Here is a 9,834-nt window from a genome sequence, read left to right on the forward strand (position 1 = left end):
ATGCTTTCCCTTTTACACAGACACACAGTCATAAAAAGTCATTTTACGCAGTTGGAAAGTGATTGGATTAACTCACACACCTCAGCCAATAACACACTCTCTCGCACTATCTGCCCCAGCCAATCACGTTAACACATATTCACTTCCACGGTAGTCAGGTATCAGGTTAAATGTGCCAACACAACTGCTTTGTTCTCAGTAACAACAGTACCAAGCCAAAATACTGAAGCAGCTCAGAGTTTAATTCAGTGCATTTATTTAGATTCACATATATTTTGAGGCTGTTGGTTGCACAGCATTATTGAGTTTGGAACATCTCATTAATGCAATTCTGATACATTTTTAATAATTAAGGCGGAATGCATTTATTTCCACTGTTTCTTTTCATAGTCCCACTTATGAGAGAATCCATGGACGGGGTTCACTCTCATATCTATCATCCTCTGCGTCTGCTGAGCGACCGACTCTTGAGACAGAGTGTGCGGAACATCACCATACACTGTGAGAAAGAGAAAAACAACATTGGTGACATTAAGAAAGAGAGTTAAAGTAATATTCCTGTGTAAAATACAAGCTGTTCCCCCCAATTTTATAATTCTGTCATCAATTATTCACAATCTTGTATAGGAATTTTAATTTTGAGTTATGTACTTAAAGCTATAACTTTAAGATCTATTGACAGCACAAATTTGAATTGTATTTTTGTTTGTAAAAACAAGCAATTTAGAAATGCCCTTCATTCATTCATTTGTTTGTTTGTTTGTTTCACAGAATAACGAATAATTTATTAAGAGTTCTAAAAGCTTAAGATAAAACACTGATAAATCGTTTAAAAAGTGTAAAAGAAAAAAATGGGGGTGTCGGGTGTGAAAAACAGTTAATTGTGCAAAATCCCCTTCTATTTTCCCCCTTAGTGGAACTGTAGACCTGTCAGCAAAAGAAAAAACCCAATAGCACATAGCGACCAATTAGGTGTCCTAACAGAGGGCAGAAACCGACAGCTCAGACACTTCTGTGGAGTTATATCCTCCAGGCAAAAACGGGACAAAAAAAAAAGTAAACAAATTAGAGAAAAACATTGTGTCTGCGCAACATGCACAAACCTGTCTGCTAATATCACAGACCTGGTTCATGTAAAAATAGAGCCAATAAACATGCAAATGTATTCGGTCAAAAAAAGGTTGCAGTTCAAGTTTGCAGTTGCAGTTCAAAAATCCACTCGCTTCTATTACTATTATTATAAAAATGCTTCTATTATCTTTTTTTTTGTTTTATATTATCAGCATAATATAAATTTGAATTGAAAAATATTAATAAAAAAATAACATTTTTCTTATTGATCTCATTTTAAAATTGAAATGATTTTTTCCTGAATTTTCACCGGCCATTACTCCAGTCTTCAGTGTTACACGATCCTTCAGAACTTATTGTACTATACTAATTTGTTGCTCAACTGATGACCAATTATTATTCATTATTCTTTTTATTATCAATTTATTATCAATTTTGTAAACAGTTTTTGCTGCACACTATTTTTGTGGAAACCATGATAGATTTTTTTCAGGATTCTTTGATTAATAGAAAGTTCAAAAGAGTAGCATTTATTTGAAATAAATATCTTTCGTAATATTATAAATGTCTTTAACTTTTGATCAATTTAATATGTCCTTGATGAATAAAAGTATTAATTTCATTTTTGCTTTTAACAGTAGTGTATCACTGTTTCCACAAAAATATTAATCAGCAGAACTGTTTTCAACATTGATAATAATTTGAGCAACAAATCAGCATATTAGAATGATGATGACCTGAAGAATCATGTGACACTGAAGACTGGAGTAATGGCTGCTGAAAATTCTGCTTTGCCATCACAGGAATAAATCACATTTTAAAATATATTTATTATAGAAAACACTTATTCAAAATTGTAATAATATTTCACAATAAATAAATTATTTATTAATAAGCATAGAATTTCTTGTTCTAATTTTTTGTAAAAAAAAAAAAATGGTGACATTTACGGTAAAATACCGGCAGCTGTGGTTGCCAGAACTTCACCGTAAAAAATATGGTAGCAACATTTTAGGTTTTACAGACTTAACTTAAATTCACAATAAAATACAGTATTTCATTAACTGATGTAATGTTAATAAACCAACATATTGAAGTACTAATATCTGCTTTGAACCACTGTATTGCACTGATAACCACCAAAAACTGGTGGTGATGAGAAAGTCACATGATGAACCAAAGCTCATCACAAACAGCTTTTATACGAGCTGAGGACGGCAGTTCTTATATATAGAAGGTGCACAGTGTCATTCACACAACACTAAACCCCATCATGGTGACACACATGATACTGAAATAATGCAATAAACATTGATTTAAGATTAAACCCTAATGTACACAACTGATAAGAAAAAACTAAGAAACATGTTATTTCAACAACAACAAAAAACATCAAATATGAAGTGTCATGCAGGGAATTCTGGGAGTGTCAATTTACGGTTTGTCACTGTAAATTATACAATGACGTTTTCTTTTTCACTTTCAGAAACTGTATTTTTAACAGTATTTTATGTAAAATTACATTAAATGTAATTACATTTATTCACCGAATATAGTATGGAAACTTGGAAACTTGGAAACTATGGAAACTATGGAAACTGTAGCATTTTTACAGTCTTTTACTGTTAAAATCACAATCATTTTTTTACAGTGACAGTTTCTGTCACACAAACACATCAAAAAGATTATGAATTTTGTTTTTGCCAGGTGGAGTCAGTGCACGTGCCCTGAGGTATGTACAGGAAATTCTGTTCAGTTTTCGAGGATTTGTGGGGCACAGATGCCTGCAAACCCCAGAATTAAAACCTGAGGTGTGACTGTATCCCAGGTGGCTTTCCAAAAAAATTGCCCCTTTCATCTCCTCTTTAAATCCCGACAATTGCTATAGTCAACCTCAGACAAGTCTTAATACCCAGCCCTAATGAGTTTGACGAACAGCGGCCCAGAGTAGAGTTTTTCAAGTCACAACATGAGCCAGACATTGTGGGAAATACCCAGCGCTCAACTGAAAACTGACTTTTGGACTTCTATACTTCTTTCTCGCTATGGCGTGGCTACACCTCTCTTTCTCCCCCCTCAAGGATCCTCACCAAACTTTTGTTCTCACAGTTTTTCTTTTTTCTTCCCTCCTTGCAGTATTTTCCTCTACTGCTTCTCTCCTGAGGTGATGTAGCATTCACTTCCTTCCTCAAAGAACTGGGGCCTCTGAGACAGAGATGGAGGAGACTCGCCTGTTTCCACTCACACACACTTATACTAACACACAAACACACAATGCACACTCATTCTGTTTTAAACATGTCAACTGCTTTCCATCCGTCTTAGGCACACACAGCCTTGGAAATCTTCTTATCATTTTGAAGAAGTTCAGCTGGGTCTAAAGGGATTCCTGAACTGAAGCCACGGCTCAAACATGTAAATCTTTCTCCTCTTTTCCGCTCCTTCAAACCATTGACTGCAAAATACAACCCAGTCCAATTATTTCAGCGGGAGTGTGTGCTGCAGGTAAAAAAGGTTGTGCTGATTCTTCCATCTGACATGTGAAATCAGAACGATCTGTGCTCTGAGAACTGGTGGTCACATTAGAGGAAAAGGAAAAAAAAAGAACTAAATCCAAGTGAAAATGAACTCTAAGCGTGGTTTTGGGCCTTAGTGAAATGTTATTCTGTCATCATTTACTCCCCTTCATGATGTCCCAATCCTGTATGACTTTCTGTCTTCCATGGAACACAAAAGATGATATTTTGAAGAATATTGGCAACCAAACCGTTTCAGGTCCCATTCACTTTCATATGGACAAAAAATACTATGGAAGTCAATGGGACACAAAAGAAAATATTTTGAAGAGTATGGCAACCAAACAGTTTTGAGTCCAATTGACTTCCATAGTATGGACCAAAAAATTCTATGGAAGTCAATGGGACAAAAAAAGAAGAAATTATTTGAAAGAATATTGGCAACCAAACAGTTTCAAATCTCATTGACTTCCATAGTATGGACAAACAATACTACAGAAGTCAATGGGACACAAAAGAAGATAGTTTGAAGAATACTGGCAACCAAATGGTTTTGAATCCATTGACTTTCATAGTATGGACAAAAAAATACTATGGAAGTCAATGGAACCTAAAAATGTTTCCCAACATTCTTCAAACTATCTTCTTTTGTGTTCCACAGGAGAAAGAAATACATACAGGTTTGGAATGACATGAGGGTGAGGAAATATTTTGCATGGACTATCCCTTTAATTTAGCAGAAGCCAATCTGTTATGTTGATTTTGGATTTGATAACTGTTTCTGATTTCAGATTGGATGAATAAATAAATCATCAACACAATTAAACCCAGCTGAATCTCACATCAAAGCAACATAGCGTATCAGGAATGATGAAATGCCTTAAATTCAAACGTTTAAAGCTTTCCTGCCATGATAATCTGGTAATCAAAAACCATTATGCACCATTTAGAGGATGTATATCTTCATATATAAACCCACCATAGACACGCTGCCACCACACCAGCAGCCCTGTGAAGCCAAGGAAGATGAAGACGCCTCCGAGGACAGTCATCCACTCTTTGGAGCCTTGCCTCATCTCTGCATACGACAGCTCATGTGTGAGTCTGTATACTGCAAAAAAGGAAGAAAAAAAAAACACCACAGATGATCTGAATAGTAACTGTTGGATATAGTAGCTTGCCCTGCTTGCATGCACACTTGGAAGGCAAGGAGGTTTGCCACCATTCAACTCAAACACTTATACTACGCTGCCATCTAGTGGGAAAGAACTTTTAATACCTGAGGTCAAATGAGTGTGAAGTCATTTAACATATCTGCCATAATCATTGTAATTCCCAAGATCCATGACCCATTTACTATATTAATAATTTAGCCTTGAGGGATCTTACCCAGGTAAAATAATCTATTATACATCACAAAGGAATATAAAACTGAAATAAATATAAAAAAAAAATAAAAAGAAATGATACAAATATAATTTAATATAGAAAATGTACAAATATACAAAATATAATATAATATAATATAATAGCTAAAGTAAGCAATGCAGTCTAAAAAAGCTGTTCTTCATAACTGTCCAACTAAGAGCAACACTAAATAAAGTATATGTACCCTTATATCCAGAATTATATATATATACTCTCTATTAAATATAAAGTAGCTAATATGATAAAAATTAATGAAATATCAAGTTATAATAATATACACAACCATTTTAAAATCTTAAGCTCACCAAGGCTGCATTTAGTTGATTAAGAATACAGTAAAAACACTAATACTGTGAAATATTTTTACAATTTACAATATGTTTTCTATTTTAATGTATTTTAATTTGTAATTTATTCCTGTGATGACAAAGCTGAATTTTCAGCAGCCATTACTCCAGTCTCCAGTACTTGATACTTCAGAAATCATTCTGAACAGTAAACATTTATTGTTACTTTTAATGTTAAAAACAGCTGTGCTGCTTAATATATTTATGGAAACCGTAATTGTTTGATGAATTATTTAATGAACATTTATAAAATTATACACAATATAAAAGTCTTTACTGTTACTTTTGATCAATTTAATGTGTCCTTGTGGAATAAAAGTATTAATTTCTTATCTTTTCTTAAAAATCTTATTAACCCCAGACTTCTGAATGCTACTGTATATCGTATTTTCATTACAGTACCTACTTCTACTTTCAGTAAAAAATGACATGTGAGCATGTTTATACCTACAGCTATTGTAAAGGCAAATATTCAGGTGCCCTGTGAGTGTGTAACAGTTTCCTCCACACCCAGGGTCAAAGTCTAACCTGTTCTTGTAACAATAGTAGATTTATGACTGATTTATTTGCTTATTAAGCAGTAGATTAAAAAGCTAAAAGTTGGTCTAAGTCATGCAGATTTACAAGCTAGTTTCTCCTCCTTGGTGAGCTGGGTCCATGATCCCTTCTCTTTCTCTTTGAGTTTCTTCTGTTTGGCACTGAGATTTCTGACAAATGGAACATCTGGCAATGGCGTGTCCAGACGGTTGTTGTACTGAGGAACGGAGCAGTCAACCACATCAACATCTGAGGACAAATGCACAAGAACAGTCAGAGAACTGTAAAGGGTTTGAAAGTATCTGTCCAAATAGATAGATAGACAGACAGACAGACAGACAGATGTGAATGACAGCAGATTGGTCTCTATTATTGCCCTTGAGAGTGTGCTGTCACCGTGAGTGTGTGCAGCCCAGGCGGCAGATGAAGTTGACACCCTCCTCCAGAATCCAGACTGCAGTCCCCGCACCAGTGCACGAGAGGCCAGCATCTAAAAACAGTGCCAACATGTATTAGCCGGACTCATGGACAACTCATTAAGCTTTCAGGAAAGTCATACAGGGATTAGCACAACAATAGCTGGTTCTCAAAACCTATAGGGAGGCGACTTTCTGCACTTTGGGAAGTTACCAGTTTTCAGTTTTCACCAAGGCCCTTACGAAAAAGTATTGGTGCTATGGTGCACTGATTATACCGGATATGACCTAATTGTCTCAAACAATTAGTTTAGAACAGGGGTGCCCAAACTCGGTCCTGGAGGGCCGGTGTCCTGAAGAGTTTAGCTCCAACCCCAATTAAACACACCTGAACCAGCTAATCAAGCTCTTACTATGGCATACTAGAAACTTGAAGGCAGGTGTGTTGAGGCAAGTTGGAACTAAACTCTGCAGGACACCGGCCCTCCAGGACCGAGTTTGGGTACCCCTGGTTTAGAATGACATCCGCCCAAAAATGAAAATCCTGTCATCATTTATTCCCCCTCAAGTTGTTCCAAACTTGAGTGTCTGTCTTCTGTTGAGCACAAAAGAAGATATTTGGAAGAATGTTTGGAACCAAACAGTTGACGGTAGCCATTGACTTCCATAGTATTTTTTTTTTCATGCTATGGGAGTCAATGGCTACCGTCAACTGTTTGGTTCCAAACATTCTTCAAAAAACTTATTTTATGCTCAGCTGAAGAAAGAAACTTTAAAGGGATAGTTCACCCAAAATTAAATGTTTGTCATCCCTCTCATGCCAATCCAAACCTGTATGCATTTCTTTCTTCTGCTGAGGAAGTCAAACAGTTATGGTTCCTTTTGACTTCCATTGCATTTTTTTGTCCATGTCAATTCATCAATGAAAGTCATGGGGAACCAAAACTGTATGGTTATTATTCTTCAAAATATCTTATTTTTACATTCATTTACATAAAAGGGACTGCACTTTTAGAGAGATTGCACTAAACATTAGCAATTTCTACCTTAAATTTTATCATTAAAACGTTTGAGTTTGATTTTGAATGTTTTTGAAGGTCTCTTATGCTCACCAAGGCTGCATTTTTTTAAATTAAAAATTCTGTAAAAACAGTAATATTGTAAAACATTATTACAATTTAAATGAACAGTTTTCTATTTCAATAAATCTTCAAATATAATTTGCTCCTGTGATGGCAAAGCTGAATTTTTAACAGATTTCAGTGTCAAATCATTCTAATATGCTGATTTGCTGTTCAAGAGACATTTCTTATTATCAGTGTTGAAAACAGCTGCCTAATATTTTTGAAGAAACCATGATTCTTTTTTTTTTCAGGATTCTTTGATGTATAGAACGTTCAAAAGAACAGCGTTCATTTGAAATAGAAATGAATTTCTTCGTCTTAACTGATCAATTTAATGCATCCTTGCTAAATAAATGGGATTTCTTTCAAAAATCTTACTGACACAAAACGTTTGAATGATAATAGAAATGTCTATGACATTTGACGGTTTTAAGAGTTTTGGATTTGATTCATTCCACACTTTTAAAATTCCCCAATTTTTCCAGATTTTCCATGACATGGGAGTCCTGTTCAGAGAATACTACAGTGGCACTGGAGTTACTATGGTTACCATGATGAACATTACTGAGAGTGACTGACTGGACAGCCTGCGCTTGTGATACCCAGATATGCAGTGAAAGTAATCCAGGTCACAGGACACAGCCAATAACCTTGAATGTAGCTTTTGCGAGAGCGCGTCTGCAAGATTAATACATGTAAATGGAAAACGTGAAATCTCGCTGCTCATGACATTGGTGTTCGACACAGAGATTAAATGGACAGCGACATGCTTTTTGTGGAAATAAATTGCAAAGATCACTTTTCATAACCCTGCACCTGTCAGATACGCCTGTTTTAAATATAAACGAGCAGATATTCAACTAGAGTTAGAGAAATGGACTATGCGCCTTCTGTCACGTATAGTGTTGTGGAATATTCTGCAGACGCTAAAATTACTACTGCACGGGGGGCATTTATGCTTTAGTAGCATAAAGTATTACATGTGATAAAATAACTATTCGTCTACGCACATAAGGTTATTTCAAGTTCAAAATATTGTAAATACGCTGTTACTTTAGACAGATTAACAGTATCCAAAAAGCGAACAAGTTTAACATTTAGCTGACAATTAAAAAAGAAAATATATAATTGTTAATAGGCTATACATTCGTAGTTAAGGAAATAATTAGCATGTTTTGGCTTCATTCCAAAGGAACTTTCTTAACTCTAAGTGTGTAGTTTATTTCACACGCACATCTGGAATAAAGCGTTTGCAAAATATCATCAATGAGTATTTATATTTAATAAATAAGGCTACTATTTATTTATTACTCAATTCCACATATGAATTTACCTTAAGATGTGAAGGTCTGAGCTTGTCGACAATAAATTGCCTACGTGCTCTGTCTTTATGGTTTCATGGAGCAGTTAGAAGCGGGTGGATTGTGAGTCAGGTGTCTATCGCCATCAGCCGAAATGAGCCAATAAGCGCGAGGCAGGAACCAGCTCGCCAGAGGTGCACACTGCACAGAGCGCGGCACCAAACGCTAGAGGGGCCATTTAAGATTTAGCTACTGGTTGATTCTGACAGACACGATTTTTCCCGGTGAGAGACTTATTTCATCGACAATGTCTGATTGGTGTTTCTACTCACATCTATAGGAATGTAGCACATCATTTTGTCCGGCAGGTTTGGTGATGGCCACATAATCTTTTGAATTCTGTTTGGCTATGCTTTTTAACCCTGCGAAGCAGTATATTATTTGATAAGTGAACTTCTAAGGCCTCATGTTCAAAACTTTGCAAAAAAAATAAAAACTGTTGTACACAATCTACTGCCTTTCTGCCCCTCTGATTGACAGTTTTTTTTTTTAAACAAGTTAAAGACCTTTTAGTATAGGCTAAATGTAAAAGTGTCCACCTTCAGGTCGTGGTATAGGCTAAGTGCATTTTATGTAAGTAGTCTGCTATTCTGTTATAAGATCTCACTGATTTACATTACAAGGTATCATAATTTCATCTAGTCTACCTTTTAGCCATACAAATAACAGCATCAGTGCCAACTTGCATATTTTTGCTCAATTTGTGCCTCTGTATAAAACTGATGCGTTGTTTTCTTCCTCGAGTAACCTATGAACTCCATTCTCATACTAGGCTATAAAAGCCAATTATACAAAACATGCAATTTGTCATTTTTATATTATGTATTTATTTTGTCTGAAGGTTCAATAAACTGATGTCAGTGAAGTAGGCTAACCGAAGAAGCCCGCAACTTATTGATTGAAATGGCATCCTAGAGCCGCAAATAATGTATTTCCAAGAACAATAATAAAATATATCTGCAAGCAGCAATCACGGGGCCAAGAGGCAAATTGAGGAGGTAAGCATGGCATGGAGCATCAAACCAAATGTAACA

At 35.5% G+C, this 9,834-nt stretch overlaps 1 protein-coding gene across 1 annotated transcript; it reads right to left on the bottom strand.

Moving 5' to 3' along the window:
* Nucleotides 1-286: 286 nt before the first annotated feature.
* Nucleotides 287-8,850, bottom strand: LOC107698051 (cytochrome c oxidase subunit 4 isoform 1, mitochondrial-like). The gene is made up of 5 exons (XM_016498968.1): nt 8,773-8,850; nt 6,296-6,389; nt 5,987-6,148; nt 4,567-4,698; nt 287-499 (listed from the first exon to the last, which is right to left on the bottom strand). The coding sequence occupies exons 2-5, from the start codon at nt 6,387-6,389 to the stop codon at nt 366-368; spliced, it is 522 nt and encodes a 173-aa protein (XP_016354454.1). The 5' UTR covers nt 8,773-8,850; the 3' UTR covers nt 287-365.
* Between the last annotated feature and the right edge of the window lie 984 nt (nt 8,851-9,834).

Source organism: Sinocyclocheilus anshuiensis, unplaced genomic scaffold (genome assembly GCF_001515605.1).
Source record: "Sinocyclocheilus anshuiensis isolate Anshui unplaced genomic scaffold, SAMN03320099.WGS_v1.1 scaffold886, whole genome shotgun sequence".
In the NCBI taxonomy this organism is placed as follows: domain Eukaryota; kingdom Metazoa; phylum Chordata; class Actinopteri; order Cypriniformes; family Cyprinidae; genus Sinocyclocheilus; species Sinocyclocheilus anshuiensis.

Bases quoted from the DNA above. Each gene is read 5' to 3' on its own strand.
- LOC107698051 (XM_016498968.1), bottom strand. From the start codon at position 6,389: ATGCTGGCCTCTCGTGCACTGGTGCGGGGACTGCAGTCTGGATTCTGG. The intron at 6,149-6,295 runs GTGACAGCACAC...ATTTGTCCTCAG, and splicing joins CTGGGCTGCACACACTCACG to ATGTTGATGTGGTTGACTGC. The intron at 4,699-5,986 runs GTAAATCTGCAT...CCTTTTTTGCAG, and splicing joins CAAGGAGGAGAAACTAGCTT to TATACAGACTCACACATGAG.